This window comes from Scatophagus argus, chromosome 14 (genome assembly GCF_020382885.2).
Source record: "Scatophagus argus isolate fScaArg1 chromosome 14, fScaArg1.pri, whole genome shotgun sequence".
Taxonomy (NCBI): Eukaryota; Metazoa; Chordata; class Actinopteri; family Scatophagidae; genus Scatophagus; species Scatophagus argus.
Genome location: NC_058506.1, coordinates 8,952,267 through 8,971,829, shown reverse-complemented (window position 1 = coordinate 8,971,829; position 19,563 = coordinate 8,952,267). Strand labels below are relative to the sequence as shown.

At 41.8% G+C, this 19,563-nt stretch overlaps 2 protein-coding genes across 7 annotated transcripts; one reads left to right on the top strand and one right to left on the bottom strand.

Moving 5' to 3' along the window:
• Positions 1–11: 11 nt before the first annotated feature.
• LOC124071298 (SLAIN motif-containing protein-like) lies at positions 12–3,481 on the top strand. The gene is made up of 7 exons (XM_046411856.1): positions 12–1,399; positions 1,490–1,626; positions 1,739–1,855; positions 2,006–2,101; positions 2,191–2,487; positions 2,802–2,933; positions 3,115–3,481. The coding sequence occupies exons 1-7, from the start codon at positions 996–998 to the stop codon at positions 3,381–3,383; spliced, it is 1,452 nt and encodes a 483-aa protein (XP_046267812.1). The 5' UTR covers positions 12–995; the 3' UTR covers positions 3,384–3,481.
• A 1,662-nt stretch (positions 3,482–5,143) lies between these two features.
• On the bottom strand, positions 5,144–19,415 carry taf1 (TAF1 RNA polymerase II, TATA box binding protein (TBP)-associated factor). Of its 6 annotated transcripts, none has more exons than XM_046411849.1 (42): positions 19,315–19,410; positions 19,107–19,162; positions 18,565–18,679; positions 18,246–18,369; positions 18,042–18,158; positions 17,645–17,767; positions 17,291–17,532; positions 16,958–17,173; positions 16,604–16,846; positions 16,287–16,527; positions 15,946–16,053; positions 15,684–15,851; positions 15,102–15,229; positions 14,754–14,861; positions 14,375–14,548; positions 14,079–14,252; positions 13,806–13,910; positions 13,495–13,695; positions 13,274–13,415; positions 12,837–12,967; positions 12,670–12,750; positions 12,426–12,575; positions 12,212–12,331; positions 11,826–12,001; positions 11,506–11,738; positions 11,199–11,406; positions 10,617–10,788; positions 10,194–10,405; positions 9,922–10,030; positions 9,731–9,829; positions 9,451–9,628; positions 9,262–9,329; positions 9,053–9,175; positions 8,839–8,931; positions 8,637–8,721; positions 8,441–8,508; positions 7,956–8,072; positions 7,499–7,606; positions 7,224–7,319; positions 6,773–6,992; positions 6,461–6,632; positions 5,144–5,731 (listed from the first exon to the last, which is right to left on the bottom strand). In XM_046411849.1, the coding sequence occupies exons 3-42, from the start codon at positions 18,676–18,678 to the stop codon at positions 5,509–5,511; spliced, it is 5,970 nt and encodes a 1,989-aa protein (XP_046267805.1). In that variant the 5' UTR covers position 18,679; positions 19,107–19,162; positions 19,315–19,410; the 3' UTR covers positions 5,144–5,508. The 6 variants fall into 6 exon arrangements, with proteins under 6 accessions (XP_046267805.1, XP_046267804.1, XP_046267803.1 ...); XM_046411848.1 differs by having other exon boundaries at positions 19,107–19,171; positions 19,315–19,406; XM_046411847.1 differs by having other exon boundaries at positions 19,107–19,415.
• Positions 19,416–19,563: the final 148 nt, after the last annotated feature.

The window sequence follows — 19,563 nt, the reverse complement described above, 5'->3', positions numbered from 1 at the left end:
TGTTATAAATGAAACCCGTTTAGCCCAGTATGATATGGCAGTATGATTTAAGTCCTTAAATTGCCTAAAAGCTGCATGCATCCTGGTACTATGAGGAAACAACAACAAACAACACACAACACTGGTGCTCACTGTATACTTAAAGGTCATGAATAGGAGGAATATTGACAAAAAAATAATTACACTGAGAGTTCATTAAAATTCTTTGGGGGGGGTTGTTACAGAATAAATGCGTGGATCTTGCATGAAGATTTATTTATTTAGTCATCTGTGGCCAATCTGAAACATTCTCTGTTTCCTCCATTCAGTGAATGTTTTGACATTTGTGTGAATATAATCTTTTTTGCCAGTTCGTAAGACGTGGTTACACCAGAAAACAAAGTGGTTGATCTTGATCTCTTAGGCCTGGGTGAGAAAAGAGGAGAATTTGAGGTTTCACATGGCTGCAAGTGAAACTGTAAATATTGTTATGTGTTAATCCTCCCGTGTGCAACCTGATCTCACCTTTCAGTACAACTTCCTGGGGTGATCTTTGTGAACCGCTTGCATTTGAAAATATTTAACCACAAACATTCAGCATTACATATGAGATGCAAACAGCTGCACAGAGAACAATATTTTCCAATGCCAAAGCAAAATGGACATAAATGAATGAGTCGTAAATAGTAGTCTTAATGTTGTGATGTTGTGTGCCGTTTTCTTTCTTAGCTCCAACTCATGGACTCTTAAATCCACATAAGCTCATGATGCTTCTCTAAATCCAGCCAATCTGTTGGGTGTCTGTACTTAACAGTCCTGCTCAACAAATCTGGGTCAATAGATGGTGTAGTGAAGCTACACAGTAACTGTTTGTGCAGACCAAATTTTTATTTTTTTCCACATTGTTTTAAAATGATTTTTGAGTAAAATTGTGTAGCATCCTCATGATGGAGGGGTAAGGTGGACTAGGACAAGAGCTTGTAGAAGTGAAGAGGTTTGATGATTTCACTGAGAAAATGGAGCTCCAGGACCAGTTGAAGAGTGACTGGCACCAATATTTCTGCAATCAGCCACCAGTGGAGTTTAATTCAAATGAAAACCGTCATCCTCTCTGCAGTGAACTGAGAAGCAGCTTTGTGAGAATGGAGGGCAGCTCAGATCCATACAGCAGCATCTGGACAGACGCTGAGCAAGTAAGAGTCAAGAACTGTAACAATCGGTCATTTGCCATGGATGCTAGAATAAGGCTAGATAGTTTGAAGTCAGGGTATAATACAGCCTTGCCTTGCCGTGCTATGGATGGGCTTTTGCACAGCTACAACGACCCCTGGGACAGTGATGAATCGCAGGAAGAAGAGTCTGCTTTGGACCTGGTAGAGCTCCTTGATGTAGAGGACAATGTACAGGATGAAGAGAACTGGTAGGTGCCATCAGATCTAATCTAATACTGGTACAGTGATAAAACCATAAGCAGGACGATAATATATTCTTAATAAAGTGTTCCTCTCAGGTTATATGAGTCTCCAAAGAAGCAAGTGTTTATGGGGAGAAGTGAGTCTGCTCTCAGATGGTGTCGCCATGTCCTGGATAACCCCAGTCCTGAGATAGAGGCAGCATGTCGCTCCCTGATAAACAGACTGGAGCAAAGTAAGCAAGCAGCACACACTCATTCAATGTCCTGCAGCTATTTATGATTTAAAACCACTCTTCTTAGGGTGATCAGTTTGGTTGACCTTATGCCAACTCTCTGTATTGTCAGGCTCAAGCAGTCACTTCTACAGACAAGCAGTTTTCCATCATACTGTGAATGTGTCTGTGGGCTCCTCTATGGACAAAATATCTGTCAGTACAACACAAAATACCTCTGACAGTAAAGGTAATCTAACAATGAGATTTAAAAAAAAAAAAATACAAAATACCCTGCAAAGGCTTTCTGTGAGACAAACACATTTTTATGTTCATCTACAAAACACTCCTTAATATCATATATTTTAGTAGCATGTTTTGCATTTATTAATCTACACAGATAACACTGAGCTGAGCATTTCCCGAGACATAACCACAAGCTACAGACTGCAGGACATCACAGATGTCCACATTATGGCTCGTTTACAGGAAGCCAGTGAGTATAGAAGAGCCTTTTTGGTGATCTACTGTACACTGCTACTCACTGAATGTTGGACTGTAAAAGCTGTGGTCCATATGTTTCAGGTTTAAGACAGGACTACGTTTCCACACCTGCCACTGCTTCATCTAGGAGAAGTACTGAGTCACCAGTGACGTTTACATCTTATTTTAACACCTATGTCGAAAATACTGATGACATCGCTCCAGGAAGTAAAACTGAGCCTTCGTCTTCCTCTTGGCAGCCCGGTTTATCGTCACAGAGCTCTTCCTTTTGCCAGTCACCACCATCAGTAGCTAAGCAGGGCTGCCAAAGTCCAAAACTGTCCAGACTTCATCAGCAAGTCACACAGTTTAAGCTGCTTAAACTCGCTCAGAATCAAGGTACACAAAGAACACGTGGTTTCTATATGACCTCTATTTTGGGCCAGACAGCTGCAAACAGTTGCTACTCCATTTTGATTAGGTGGTTAGTCGATGTCTTGTGTGATTGTGTAAAAAGGAGAGGACTTTCTGTTATTCAGCAGAAATAAAGACACTGAATCGATATAAATGTAACTATTCACTAAGTTCATGATAAATACTCTTCGCAGTTTGATGATGTCAGTCAATGTCAGTTAAAACATCTTGGAATATTTTTGAGAAACTTGTAGATTCTGTTTTTTGAACTGGATAAAGGCTGCTGATTTGTTTTGCAGCAACATCATCGGGGAGGACCAGGTCACCTCTGCGGACAAGCCTCCGCTCCCTCCAGGCTGTTAGGAACAGCCGAAGCTTAGAGACCGACGACCACCAACTTGCTGACTCACAGATCAGTCACCCCTTATCAGGTTTGGATCTGTTTCCTCACATTAAAAAAAAAAGAACACAATAGACTGCATTTGTTTTGACTTTATATGTCACATCTGTTCAAGTAGTCCATATTGGTCTGTTAATGTTACACGAGTGACTTCCACTGAGACACACGGCACACTCAATAGCAACTGAAACGAACACTAATTGTTTTGTCAGGTGCACCGTCTGTCAGAAGGGGGTCCAGCTGCTGGTCTCCATCACTTTCCGCAGCATCCATGAACTCCAGTGGCACATTGCACTCAGTGAGAGACTCCCTGGACCGGGTGGCCATTGTGAAGAGACTGCAGAGGTCTCAGTCTGTGAGCCCCTGCAGGATCCCTCACCCTGCTAAAGGACACCTGTCTGTTAATGGACGTGTTTTTGCCTCACCTGAGAGGTCAGCCACTGTAGCTTGGGCCAGAAATGCGCCATCCACCCAAAGGTGAAAGGTGAATTCCTGACAGTAATATGAAGAAATTTAACATAAAGTAAATAAAGAAATTTATGTCATATCATATTAACTTACTTGTATAGTTGCCTGCATAACCATAAAGATAGATTCAGGTTGTGAAGGAAATGATGTCTGCATTTGAGTCCTTTGTTCTTGGTGAAGATATGTATGATGTCGGTATGAAGTTCACATACGCTGGGATCTGAGTCATCTTCCTCTGCAACAGACGGTAGATAAGGGCGTCAGAATGTGCAGCAGGCGCAGTTCAAAGCAGCACCCGACAGAAGCATCGGGATTTTATATTACCAAGACTCCTGTGCAGTGACATCAGACAGTAAAAATGTAATTAAAATGGACAATTGTGAACATTGAAAGGTGATGTCATAAAAATGGAGAAATGCCAGTAGGTCTATTGTGCAGATAACCTTACCCATTTTAGAAGTGAAAAATAATGTTTTGTGTTGCTTTTTCAGTGGTATAGTGTCAGTACGCGCTGTACTATCAGTGGTTTTGTAAGCATGTTGTATTACTACTCATTCTGAACATTGAACTTAATATGCCTGGTGGTCAGATATCACTGTAGAGTGACAGGATAGGCTGCTGTCTGCAGTTCTGTTGCATACAGGAAATGTGCAGTTGACGAATGCACAATAGGAAGAGTGTTTGTTTCCAAGAAACAGAGGTGTGGTTGAGATTCAGTTTCTTCCTTAAACTTCTCATTGTTCACTACTTTGATGGTGACTGTATTTTGCTGACAGGTTTGTGTTGACAGTATGGCGCAATCACAATTCATAACTACCTGAATGCTCCCCAAAGAGCAGTTTGAGGACTTGACAGTTAATTAGCTTTCAGTCACCTACTGAGGTGATTAAGGACAGAAGCTTTTCGATGTTTATTTAAAGCACAGCTCAAGCAAAGTTTTCTCACAGAGGTACGTTTCTCTTGTTGCGTTTCAGCCATTCTTTCATTCACAGCAAATCTATAAAAAGCCCTCTTTGATCTCAGGCTGCTTTTTGTGCCTGAATCGTATCTGTCAACACAACACACAGTCTGCATGCAGCACAAATTCAGTGTTTAAGGAACCAAGCCATTGTGCAAATGTTCATCATGGTCAATTGGTGAGTTATACTAATTCAGCTTGATGCATGTGACAGTTTGAAGTTGGTTACTTCGCATTTCACTAAAATATGTACGTGGTCAGTCCACAGTACTTTTGCAACAGACATGTAATAGTCTGAAGGTACAGTTTGAGAGAGGAAATAAAGAGGAAATAATCTGCACAATCTAAAACAAATTTGATCTACGTGTCGACTGTGATGGACAATTTTTCAGAATTCCCTGCTATATTCTAGTTTAAACTATTAATGAAAAAATGATAGCCAAAATAATCTTAAGTTCATGCATAATGCCAGGGCCCTAAAACAGGCTCTCCTAAATGAAATGCAGCCTTGAATATTATTGCTTACACCTGTCTTATCTTTTCCTGCAGTGACATTTCAAAATAGCTGACATGATTTTCAGCCACTGATCACAGCTAATCATATACAACCCAGTCCACTGATGTTAGACCTTATAGTCTTTTGTTAAGGTGCTATGATCCTTGTGGTTTGAGACCTCGCCTGCACATGAAGTATCTGTAACAATTACATGTACATAAACTGAGCTTATGATTTGAACCAGAATGGAGGAAGAAACAGAAAAGAAATAGAGATACAGATTTTAAAAATGTGATGTTTTTAAAGAAAAAGCTGTTTGTTTGTCTTCAGTATGTTTATTCTATTTTTGAATTAGTCAGTTGGGTAAAAACAACTGAGTTGCTTAACTATTTTTTTTAGGCACAAGATATGAATGAGTTAAAACAGTACAAAACAAATGAACACACACCACCATGTCAACGCACATTGTGGGACACATTATTCACTCAACATATGATCGATCAACAAATTTACAATATGCCGTGTTGTACTGTAGGTACAGGAGCTTTATATAACATCAACCATCATTTACAAAATAAGAACAGTGTATAAAACATTTTCAAAAGAAATGTAATTTTCTCAGTGTTAAAACTGGGATTATAAACAATGTTTTCCTGATAATGTGGGCAGAAAAAGAAAATTCAGCTAAATATCAGAGTCCATGTCACTGTCTCCACCGATGGATCGAAACTCTTCACTCTCCTCATCTTCACTGAGCTGGACCTGGGAGAGCACAGCTGGGCCTCTCCTTCGTGCTTCATCTTCTTCATCTTCCTCCTCCTCCTCGCTAATGCCATAGTCTTCTCCGTTTCCCATGCTAGAGGTCTGCATCTGACTGCGGCTCTCTGTCTCCTCATAGCTGCTGTAACTGTGATGGACGAGGGAGAGGGAAGTCGAGCAAGATGAATTTTAAATTCTCAAGGTTTTCATGCAATAAAACCCCATCTTTGAAACTATTCATGGTTGACGTTTTTGAGCAACAGCCATGCATTGTATTTACATTTTGTAACTACATCTCAGTCCACATTCCTTTTGAAATCCGACCTTAATGGTGATACATACATCTACATGGTGATACAGCTAATATAAATACAGCTATGTCACCTTAAAACTATTCCACTGGTGAAATATATGGCTGCTTGTGATGAGCGAGAGGAAACATTAATGTTGTGTGGAAAACTATTTGCACTACGTTCAGCATAAAACCAGATTGTGCCTGCAATTATTTCTGACTGACATCTTTATTAAAATGAGTGAGTGTATTTGCATGTGCAGTAAAAGACACATCATTCACTCTTCCATTGTACTTCCGACAGAGTAGCTTAAGGAGTGTTTGTTTTAGCATTAAACTGCAGTTACTGATACCACCAGGATATCATCCAGGACTGAAATCTCAGTCCAAAAGCCATGTGATAGATTACCTGAGGCAAGATTTATTTAAAATTAACATTTAAGCAACATTTGTTTTAGCATATGAAAAGAAACTGAAGGCTTTCTCAGAAGAAAAAACCCTCAAATGTTTAAAAAGCTGGGATGTATCAGAGACTTGAGTACTTTGTAGAGTAGTGAGAATGGTTGGCTCCTGGGTCAGCTGTACCTGACATTGTAGTCTTCCATGTGAGGCTCATCAGGCCCGTCCCCTTCATATGACATCATGCTCTCGTCCTGCTCCATGCCCATACGAGCCGTCTCCTGAGCTCTCCGAGGAGGTGCCGGTCGCACATTCACCTCTCTGTCAGAGTCGCTGCCACTCTCCGACAGGTGTATGGCTGGAGGTTACACACAACAATAAAGTGAACATTTGTAGCACGGTAGTTCCCTCATCTTATATGTTTATTATTTTTCGTGCTTATATTGCTTGATTCTTTAGCATAACCATGATTATCTTCAGTGCTGCAGGTGGACTTACAGGAGAAAGGATTGTCGCCCTCCTCTTCGCTGGCATCATCCTCTCCGTCAGACATGAGCAGGTCCTGGTACAACACGCTGGATTGGGCTGGGCGGTTAGACCTTCCGTCCTCGTCGTCGTCCTCTTCCTCTTCCTCCTGGTCATGCACCCGTCTGCGAAGGGGCAGCAACATCTCCTCTTCATCATCTTCGTCGTCCAGATCCCCATCTGCATCCTCTGCCTAAAAAGACAGGAAAGACAAATTAGTTATAGATAAATACCTGTGAGGTAAGCTGGAAAATAAGAAGAAGGTATATAAATACAACTCAATATCAAGAACACTAGGAAGAGGTTTCTGGGCACTTTACCTCTGAAACAAATAAATATTGGGAACTTTAGTCCACAACAATGTCATGATGTAAAAAGTAACTCTGATATAGTTACTTGCATATATATGTACTGTCTTTCTTACAGGAGCAGGAGTTTTGGGTTTGCCATCATCTTCATCCTCAAATCCTTCAATGTCCACATCTGACTCTTCCTCTCCAGGTCTTCTGAGGTGACGACCCTAAAGATGATAAAAGTCAGCAAAAGACGACTCTAAATTTGCCCTATAATGTTATCTGTTATGTTCTAGTGTAAAGAACAACTTTAACATGAGCCTGTTATGAAGCTGGGTGCTCTGAGGATAGTCTGCAGAGGGGTGGCATGTGGTTGCAAGCCTTATTTCTGTCTCTCTCTCCATACCTGCCCCCCTCTCTTCTCTGGAGCAACCACTAGAGGTCCCTCAGAGTAAAGGCTGCTGGTCTCTCTGGGCAGACTCCCTGAAGCCCCGCTGTCAAACAGATCAGCAGGCTGGGCAGCACCACACAGAGCAAAACACACACAAATAGGACAAGAGCGAAGGAGAAAAACAGGGTAGGAGAAAGGAGATACTACAGTGAGGAAACTAGGTTGTAGAGATGAAATATGAAAGTGAAAAAGGAGTCAGTGCGGAGAACGAGCAAAGAAATACAAGGGCGGGAAGCGCTACAAGGTGTGGTGATGAGAATGCTGCAAGTAGGAAGGTTGAGACTACCTGGTGTGGCACATCGTGAAGAGCTGAAGGCCTAAAGTCTACTGTCAGTGTAGCTCCACATAAATACCCAAGAAGTCACCATTTCCCAATCTAATGAATAAAAACAGGCCCTGGATGCTTTCCTACCTGCGGTGTGTACGGTCCAGGCGTCATTGGATCCAGGCACTCCAAGTCTGCTGCATCTAGAGCAGCTTCTTTAGCAGTAGAGATGTCCTTCTCTAGCTGGGTCAAGTGCTCATCATACTGTTGGCACAGAACCAGGTGATTATTATGACACGGAGAGATGTGTTTAGTTATTAGAAATCTGGATGGAATATTTTACCAAATTCAATTCAAAAGAGATAAAACTGCTCCTGACGCAGTGTATAGATACATGCTGTCATTGAACTGAATCTAACTGAAAATATTTTATAGAAAAATGTGTTTCTATTTTTAAAATGGAATCCTCTGTCTTGTATAACTCTACACTATTACATTTGCTTTATTATTTTCTACAGTTATAGGGTGTGTGAATTTGTTATTTTTATATTAAATTTATATATTACTGCATATATAACCATGCTTTTCCTGGCCACTGAAAAGACAAACTAAAAGGCAAAGACTCAACATACATCTGCCAAGGTTTGCTTGCACACGTTGACAATATCCAGGGCCGTCTTGGTGTAAGGACTGTCTGGGCCTGTGCAAGACACAGATACACACAACTTCTTTATTAAACTATAACACTCTGGTTCTTCTCATGCAGCTAGAAGTATAAGAGAAGCTGAATAGAGCAGACATAAGAAAAAGTGATGATGACACATTTACCATTGTACTTGATACTGTTGGTGTGGATGAGACTGACATCTGAAAGGAACGCATCTCGGTTCTGGTACTTGTGTTTGGAGATGTTCTATTGCACCAAGAAAATAAAAAACCACACAGGGATATTTTTGGTTATATTTTGTATTAGAATTAGTGAAACTGTCAGCATATCTGTTTCAAGTTTGACACCTCCTATGTCTCCCACCTTACGGATGCTCTCCAGATCCATGGGGTTTATGATCACCTTATAATAATCAGGGACAAACTTTTTGTTGACCGGATGGTGAAACGGCCATGACTGTAGTGACAAAAGGAATCAAAGAATGACAGGCAGTCAGTTAACTTATTTGGCATTTGAACTCATCATTGCTCTGAAACAGACTGAAGTAACAAAATGGTAAGAGGAAAGGGTGACGCACATCAGGAACCACCATCATTTTCTGGGTCACGATGTTGTCCAGGATGAAGGAGAAGGCCACCTGATCGTCGTCATCCAGCAAGGGGTTGATGGCTTTCTCCAGCCTCACCAGCCTGTCCTCCTTCTGCATGCACACACACAGTGGGTTAATGTGGAACAAATAGGGAGGGGAGATGTGAAATAAGACAAAGGATTCACATCAAAGCTCACCTCTTTCAGTTTAGCATCGCACAGGTCCAGCATGGACTGTGCGACCTGTGTTATTGGATGTTTAGCACCTGGTGGAAGAAAAACAAGAGATCCGTGTTACAACCCTGATGTAGGTTTAAGCTGAACATATGAAAACAGAGTAAGATCCAAATATGTCTTCAAGTGATAAATACATTCTTAGAACTTTACCGTTGTATGTGGCGCTATTTTTGACGATAAGTTCCACTGCTTCGCGGAACTCCTCCCTCGATGGGTACATTCGCTTGCGTACATTCTCCCTCAGCGTCTGCAGGTCCATCGGCCGTGTGATGATCTTATAGTAGTCCTTAACAACCTTGGCGTTGACCGGTGTGTGGAATGGATATGTCTGCATAAAAGAGGAAGAGGAAGTAAAGATGAGACAGAGCAGTGAAAGAAGTGAATGGAAAAACTCAAATACTGATACAAGTGTGCGCCTGACAGATCTTACATTGGGGTGATCCCGCATGTCATTGATGATGCTCTCTAGCACAGAAGACAAAGTCACCATGGGGTCAGTGCGTCTGCGGTGGATGGCCTTATGTGGCTTCTGTGAATATTTTTTAAAAAAGTGTAAAAGACCAGTCAAAGGGACTCTAAATGTTCAAAATGTGTTCAAACAAGCTGTAAAATACTGCTTACATTGAGGTAATCACAGTGCACAGCACTGCCTACACGTCTCTTCTTCTTTGGTGGGAGCTGTTGCTTGGGGAACTTGAGCACTAAAGACTTTCTGCGCACCTCATCAGCACTGTAGGAGGAATAAAACTGTCAGGAACTGTACAGGGTAGAGGCCATAGACCAAACTGGATGAATTTTGCAGCACAAAATGCAAAAATGTAGCTGCAACTACATATATCTTTCATAAAATTCATTTAAATGGTAAGACAGAAGGAACAAGGACAATCCCCTACCTCTCAATGAGCTGCTTGCCCAGCACAATCTTGGTGCCCTCCACCTTGATCAGTTCCTCATTGTCATTGTGTATGACGGTCTTTTCCAGCTCCTCCTCCTGCTCTTCTGTCATGGCAACTGGGTTAGAAGGTGGGGCATTGGTCTGATAGTAAAGCGGGCAGAACTTGTTCGTCCTCATGTGTCCAATGGCTCCACATGCTCCGCACTTTAGCTAGCGAAAAGAGGCAAACATTAAGGAACACGACAAAACACCTGTCTGTGCTGTAGGATAATACTGCTGAAAGAACAATACTACAAACTGACATAATATCTACACCAATGGAACTGTCCACAGGTTTGTCTTTAAGTCAAAAAAGTAAAGTATCAAAGGTGGTGAGGAAAAAGTAAAAGAGAGAAGTATAGTATTTAATCAGCAGGCTTACTTTTACCTTGAGGTCTGGTCTCTCTTTGACCTTCTTGGCCTTCTTCTCTGGAGGTCCCTTGATCTTGTCCTTCTCTTGGTTTCTCTTCAACCTCCTCAGCTGCTCCTGAATACGCCGGCGCTCCTTCCTCATCTCTTCTCTGTGCTGCTCATCAAAGAGGGCAAACTTTCGTCTGCAACCACAAATACATGCAGAGCTGGTTGTCAAACATTCTCTGGTTCAGTTGTGATGTTGGCATGGACCAAAGTGTCATATCCACGTTATATAAGCTCTCTGGCTTTCTCCATAATGAGCTCCGTTTGGCTCCACTATGGAGAATACAATCACTTTAAGTTGACCTGTTGCTTAACATGATGCTACATGCATGTTTTTAAATGAAACCACACAACCACTTAAAAAAACAATTGCTAGCAATAATTCTTCAAGCAGCAGTGCAGACATTTCAAAATCGTTTTTGAAACAATAACATCATCACAGCACCAAGTCAAACACATGCTGTGGATTTAAAACAGTCCAGCGGGTTACTCCTGGGGATCAGATGCCCACTGTATGATCAGAGAGGTCACAGTTTGACGGACTCACATGAATTCGTCATCCTTGGTGGTTCTGATCCTGGTGTAGGCATCAATCACTGCGGCCTTGCGTACTGTCTCACAGCGGACATATTCCTTGCCGTCCTCATCCCTGAAGGTGCGATAGATCTTGAGTCGCCGCCCCGTGGCTGATGAGTTCAGGCTGGTGACAGAAGATGTATCATCATCCTTGTGGGAGCTGGTGGACAAAGAGCTGGCTATAGAGTGAAAGAAAATAAAGCTTAGAATTAGAGACACAAGCAGCATTTTGCAAGCATGTCCTCAGTGCCCCCTGACTTTCAAAAAGGCAGACTCACAAAGGCCTTTGCGCCGCTCCTTGCGCCCCTTGTTGTCACGATCGCTCTCCTCGCCCATCAGCATCCTCTGCAGCTCTTTCCTCTCCTGCTCCTCCCTCTCGCGGGAAAGCTGAGAGCTGGTCTTCTTGTTCTGCAGCATGTTCTCAATATTCTTCCCCATCTCCTCAAAGTCACTGTCCTCTGCTGAACTGCTGTCTGTGTCTGTGGAGAGCACCTCTGTCGACTCTAACACTCTGTGATGGGGTGCAACAGGGGAAATAACTCAGTGTGTTTTCAGGCAGAAAGCTCCAACAACATACAAACCTCAAACAGAGTCTCACTTGTTTTGAAGGTCAAAGATCCTCTGGCATTCTTCCTTATAGCGCTCCTGGTGTTCGGCAACAGAGAAACGAGAGCCCCTGGCAAACTTGCTCATGGGTCCCTCGCCTGAACGCGCCTGCTCTGTGGACATGGTTCTCACCACGTCGATCACCTCCCAGCGTGACAGCTTCTTGATCTAAAACATACACAAACGCACGATCACTTTAACAAGTCTCAAAGATAAGATAATAAAACCCACCCTGAATGTAATGCTATGTCTTTTTGCCTTTATCACCATAAACAGTTCTTCAAAAAGGCATCAGTTCTGATTTGCAAGCAGAGGTTCTGTAGATAATCCAGCTAAACGGAACAGTCGACATGTGCTTGCATATCATTGTAATCTTACCTCTTCCTCTGGAACACCAAACTTGCGCAGCAGCTGCTTGGCATTCTTTAGTGAAAGTCTCCTCAGGTCAGCATCTGTCCCTGTCACCGTCTTCTTGGCAGGCTGTGGCTCTTTGTCATCCTGAAAAACAGCACAGGATAAAAGACTTCACCCTCTATACTTACATACATGAGCTGAGCATGGGGTGTCAGGCTCTTGCTTTAGACAGTCAGACCTTCTGTTGAGTTGGCTTGTTGGGCACTTTGACGTAGGAGAAACCCTCTCCACAGCCTGTAGGGTCAGCCACACCTGTGACCTCCAACAGGCATTTCCCCTTCATGGCAGAAATGAAGGCCCTTGTAGTGTTCCAAGGAGCTGTCCGCACCTAAGATGTGTGAGACAAGATCAGCGTGTTTTGTTTTTTTCATATTAAGTCTGGAACACTTTGCTTCATTATGAAGAAGCGCTTTGATCAATACCTCATCATCAATCTTCATTTGAAAGTCTTCTTCGTTCTCCTCCTCTGGTGCAAAAAAGGATTTCTCACCATATCCCGCATCCTAAACAGGTAAAATAAATTAGTGGTGAAGTCACGATACTCACTTGTGTTAACCATGTAAAGTGTTTTAGAGGAAAGCATTTTTACTTTGAGCCTCTGCTCTGCCACCAACATGCTATAGTAAGAGCAGCACTGTTCAGGAGACACCATGGCCCTGATCTCCTCCTCTGTGGGTAATCTGAAGTCAGGCTTCAGCACCCACCAGTTAGAGTCCATCCCTGCCATGAGAGGACACTGTTAGACATTTTCTCCTACCTGAAACCTCATTCTAGATCATAGAAAAGTAATATTATAAGCAAAAACAATATCTTGTTTTGACAGAGTTTCTATTACAGGGACATTAGACTTTGTAGAAAACCATGACTTGCTGATGTAAATACATGCAAACATGTAGCTTCACACAGAACATAATATAACCTCATCATTTTCCTGATTTAAAGACAGCTGACTCAAGGTGAATCCAAAAAATGATAATGAGCACAGAATGGTGCACATACATAAGTTAATGAATGAGCCTCGTCTACCTGTACGTTTGAAGTCAGCACAGAGTTTTAGTCGTTTCCTAATGCTGCTCTCCGAGTGAGAGGGAAACGCTTTCTTTATATCCTCCATGCGGATTCTCCGGGGGCGGTCCTTGCTCTTCCAGAACAAGCGGTAAATGAACACCTACAAAGTACAGATATGACAGTTAAGCATTTGCAGCCATAAAGGAAGTTTCTGGGAGAGGTCAGGCAAATACACATACCTGTAGGAAGTCTCTGATGTGAGTGTTGGCTCGTTTGGAGTTAGGCCCTGGAACCTCAAACAAGGGGCACTCCTGACCAACTACAAAAATGTCCACAATCTCTCTAACGTAGTAGCCGTGTCGTGTTCTCAGAACCAAGAAATCGGTCTCTGGCATCTTGTGCAGGTAGATTGGAGCACGGAATAAGTTGTTTTCAAATGCCTAGGAGACAAAAAACATACCATCTCACAGTTTTCCATGATAACAGAGCATGGATACATCACATATTTACCTCAATGATACAATGAATCTTTGACTGTGATGGTGCTGACCTGAAGCAGCTGACCAGGATGCAGAGAACCCAGGAAAGGGGATGTGTGACAGTACACAGTCTCTCCATATTTACAGTCTGGTGCTCCAGGGTCCTTTCCAGGTTTCTGAAGAATACAGCAACAATGCCACAATGTGTTTTAACAACTCTATCCAACAAATAAGCCATAAGTGGAACATATTAATTCAAGTTTTTATATTCAGATAACACTATTTAAGACATTTTAAACTTGAGTAATGTCTGAAAATGAATGGAAAACAAAGACGAGACTCACTCTTTTGTAGTAGTTTTTGATCTTACTGGCCATGCCGACTTGCATGATGAGCGGAGGGTATTCTTCACTGTACTCTGCCAGGATCAGGTCTCCATCTTTGCCTGTCAAATCCTGTGGGGTTCGCATGAAGAACATGTCTCCTCCTCCTGAAGCCTGTCGCTCCTGCTCTCGCATCTACACACACACACAAAATATATATTAACACATACACTGAGTACGCTATTAATGTGGGAAAACACTACAAGGTCATATGAACATTGATAAAGTAACAGCGCTTGTTTTGAGCAAGGCTCCACCTTGGCCTTCTTCTTTATGTGTTTGAGCAGTGGCTGGACAGCATGGGGACCGGGCTGAGCCAAAGCTCCAAATGAGTACTTCTTCAGAGAAGGTCGATGAAATTGACGCAGCTTCATGGGTCCCATGTGGGTGGGGAAGAAGGGCTGCCTCAGCTCCAGCGCCGGGATGGAGTGCTGTTATGAGGACAGAAAATGAACTCATTATACGACACTCTACACTTCAGCTGCTATTGCTTCAATAGCTAATGGCTCTGTGTCTACTCTATATGATTTGTCAGGATTCTGTTACAATAGTTATGGTACAAATTGCAATTCAAAACATTTCTATGCTGATTGGGCCCTGTCCGCTTTATCTTTGTATCATTTATTTACTGCCTACCTGAATGATGTTGCCACCAAAGGTCCCCCTCAGACCCTGCTGTTTAGGGTAGTAGAACTCATCGTTGGAGAGGTTCCAAGGATCCTTCACTTCAGGCTGGGACATGTTCTGAGTTGACAGAAACAATATTTCTCATTGAAGGTAATGTCATTCAGATCTTTTCTATGTTTGAACTGAATTGTCAGAATTATCTGCTCCTTCATCATGTAGATTTAATCCTTCTTATCAGAGACATATTTCATCATTTTGTGCTTCTAATGATCCACATCTCCACTGAAGGAGAACTAGTAATGTGTCATTTCATATTATCAAACATGTGCCTTCGCCTGCCCTGATGAGGCAGCGTACCTGCTGTGGCTCATCTTTGATCACCCCAGTCTTGCCCAGCAGGATGCGACTCTTTTTGATTGCTGTCTCCTTCTTATTCTCCTTTGACGGGGAGTGTGAAGTCATCTCCTCCTTTTCATTGGGAATTTCTTCAAGAGACAACAGTTTGTCAAAATAAGTAGACTAAAAATAAAAACATTATTTAAGCCTAAAGAATACAGTTTCTCCTTCAGTGCAATAACAGTATATTATGCACCAAATAAAACAGATCCTCCCTTAATACATGGAGTCAAGATCTACAAAATTTGCATTGATACAGATATGTATTGTTTCCTTCATAAAATAAATGTTGGCCACATACAGGAAAAACAAATGTATGCATATAACTAACATTCTTTCTACTTTGTCTGAATTGGTGAAGCAATTTTATTTCTTTGTTAATGTGACAACTGAGCTTTCAAAAACATGACGCCCCATAAGGGAATTCTGCAGAGAGATCACACTGTATATTTTACATCACAGTCCAATGAAAGATGTCAATTTTGGAAAACAGCAAAACAGAGATGAATATGTAGCCCAACAAGATGGGAATTTTGAATATACCTAAAATGATGTTTTCATCATTGGGATCCAGTGTAAGAACAGGCGGCATGAGCAAGTAATCCATCTCCTGGTCATCCCAGATAATGTTATCTTCCCAGCGTCCGTACACTAACTCCTCATTGTCAATGGGGAATATGGAGAACCAGGGACAGTCTTCTTCTTGAGAAGCTTCAGAGGGACAAAAAGAAATTAAGACAATACAGAAAAGTTAGCTTGACATTAATAGGTTTGCTGGATCTATTCTATCTAAACACAAACCCACCTTGATTATCATGGCTGTTTTTTTCCCTTTTAGAGCCAGAGACTGAAGATGTTTTAGGCATGGGTGGAGGCGTAGGAGGCACCAACTGGGAATTACTTCTTGTCAGGCCTGTAACATTAAATTGATTTTTTTCCTTTCAAACACAGAACACTGCTCCACTATCTATTATCATCCTACACTGACAATTTTTGAATATTATTACATATTTGTTGCCTCTGTGTTTTGCTTGCACAGTGTCGTTTAGGTTTTATAAAGATCCAACACGATTATTAAGCTGTTTGCATCACAAAGAGGCCCATAGCAGCTTTTACTTTTGTATTTTTTTTTTCCTGGCATCTTACCCTGCTGAGCATTATAAGCATTGGCATTGCGGGTCATGCTAGAGGGCAGCCAACCCGCCAGGCTGGCTCGCTGAGTCTTGGTGCCCTTGTGTTTGACGTCCTCCCCATTCCAGATAATATCGTCTTCCCATTGCAGTTGAGTGACCATCAGGAATAGCTCATTCTCAAGTGATTTTCTCTCCTTAACTGCATCTTCATTATCATTATCATCATCTCCGTCATTGCTGTCTTGCCTCAGGACCTAAAGATATATTATATATCAGTAAAACAATCAGTATAACTTCCATGTTATGGCTACAGATGTCACGTCTGCCAACCTCATGCACAGCCTCTGTTGTTTCTTGAGGTGTGTCTTGCTTCTCAGGCTCATTGGACTCCTTATCTTTTATCTTGAACCCATAGGTGAAGTTGCTTCCATCTTCAGAGACCCCCAGCATGTCGTACCAGAGCTGAGCTGGACCATATCTCCATTCTGCTACTTTAGGTCGAGACTCTGCCTCCTTGTCTCCATCACCACAGGTTTGGGAGAACTTAGATTCAACTGGAGCCATCATGGTGATCTGGACAGCACAGAAAAGCATGTGAAGTACTAGACACAATAAAATATTGAGAAACTGCTTCCAGCTGGCACTAGGAAAGCCTATGATAGGTCATAATACTGGAGGGTTTACCTCATCATCAGAAAGACACTGCTCAGGGGGTGGAGGGGGTGCATACTCGTAAATCCATCCGGACTTCTTCTCCTGGCTTTGATCCATGGGCTCTCCTTCTGGCGGAGGTGTCCCAGGCAGAGGGTCTCGGTGCTTCCGCTTCTTCTTCCTGCGAGCACTCCTCCAAACTGATGGCATGTTCTTTCCAGGACCGAACAGCCGCAAGAACCTAAGCACCTGGTAGAACGTCCGACATACTGGGTGTAAGTGAACCTCTTCATTTCAAAATGGTGACAAATAAAGCTTTATCATGATATGTTTCAGCACAGGACAGTGCCTGTGAAGATGCTTTACCTTTCCAGGCCTAAACTCTGGGAAGAGCTCTGTGACACTTGGCAGTGCTTTTGCAGCATCTTTCTGCATGATACCAGCAAGAGGAAGGTTAAGCCTATCTGGGGGCCCTCCAACTCCCAAGCCCTGACATGGACGGTCAGTTTCTGACTCAGAGTCAGAGGAGCTACTAAAGTCAACCTTATCACCCATAGAGGACGGCGCGATGATTGAGGGAAGAATAATGCCATCACCCTCTTCCCCAACTGTGATGAGAGACATTAGTAGAGGCAATCAGTATCTGTGATCTAAAATACTGGAGCCTAATGTGAATTGCTGATTAGTTCAGTATATGATTATGAGTCAACATGTCTTTACCACTTGTGCTCTGAGGCGTGGGTTCCTCTTTCTTGGCAGCTGTAGGAAGACTCGGTGGTGGTGGAGGAGGCATAAGCTTAGAATCAATATCCTCACAGTCTGCATCATAGTCATCCTCATCATCTAAGATTAAGAAATTGGAAAACATTTGTCCAACAGATTTGAAAATTGTGGTAAAAAAATAAATTGCTACACAACTAAAAAAAAGCAAAAGTAAAACATATTCATTTTGACTATTACAATTTATCAATTATCTTCATAAAAAATTGATTTCCACATACTGAGAAAAATTACAAAGAAAACATTTGATGTGTAATTCTTCACTGAATCTATAAATTAATATTCAATGATTAATATTCAAACACATGTGCCTGTGAAGACCTGTAAAGTTGCTCACCTGTTTTCCTGCTGGGCTGCAAAGATCCCATGGCCTGACGGTACTTCTTTGTCTCATCCTCAGCAACCTCACTGATGTCAGAATAATCAACTGCATCTTCAGTGCTTTTCACCCATCCTGGAAGAGGAGCGATATTGAAAATGTCACTCCATCCTTTTCCTGCCTAAATTAATGCAAAAATTCCTTTTTTATGTTAAAGTGAACCTTCTGCATCAACACTGCCAGAGTCTCTGCTTTCCTCTTGACCATCCTCTTCATTGGCAGTGATCTCTGTTATGAGAGAGCCCAGACCCAACGTACCCAAACCAGCCAAGTGTTTTTTGGATTCCTGAGGTGAGAAGAAATGGCACAAACAGTACAGTATGTTGCAATAAGCAGTGAAAATACAATTTATATTTGTTGAAAATAATCAATTTTATGTAATTTCCACAATGAATTCAATATTCCTTCTATAAATACTGTGCATGGCGATACTATTAGACTCTTAAATGCTACTGCAGAGAAGTAACTTTAAAACACTGACATTGTCCAAAACACTGTCATCCTCTAGCTGTCCATCTTCGTTGATGTTTCCAAAGAGGAAGCCAGTTAGAGAGAAAGGGCGATCTTGGTCCTCGTCACTGTCCGAGTCAGACATCCTAAAAAGATAATCCTTTACAGTTTAGGTATTTGGTTCATCTTCTTAAACTGAGTGTCTTATAACATCTGTAAAAGACATCGTAGTGATCCTTGAATGATTCTGCATAAGTAACATAGCTACACTGAATTTCTCTTTTTAGCTAATTATGTTTTAATAACGACACAGCCAGACAGACGAGGTTTCGATAATAATTATTCATTCTCTTGTCATGTTCTTCAATCATCAAATATATGTCAGAATAACAGAGGAATAAACTACTTAACTAGCAACCTTATCCTGAAGCTCTGTGATAGAGAAAACAAATACTGTTATTTGTAATGCAGCAAAGCCGCTTTAGCTAGCTGCTTTCGTTAACATTAACTACCTCGTTACCGATATGATGAAAACAAAATATCATAAATGTCATACATGCATCTTACACTTACCTTTCGGGACCTGACTTCAGATTTTGTAAGTTCGGGTTTTAGCCAGCTTGCTGCATCTGTGAAAGCTAATGTTAAGTACAATTGATTGGTAGCAGCCTAGTAAAGTTAGTTAATGTTACTCAGACAAAATAAATAGCTACGCGTGCCTCAACTTTATGAGGTCAACTTTAAACAAAACAAATATGTATTTAATGCAATATTTACACACCCGGGTTCGGTATAAACTTTTGTTTTTATTTGTGCATGTCGGACACCGTAACACCGTCAGCTAAGCTAGTTAGCAAGCGCAAAGTCTAAATGACCCGGATGGAAAGGGTGAGGCGTTCAAGCACTCCCTGTAAAGTCGTAAACGTTACAAATAAGCGGAATACCTACATATTCTTTGGCAGTATGTGAATGTGCATTACAGAATATATGTAGCATCCAGTGTATTTAGTTAATATATGATCCTAATTAG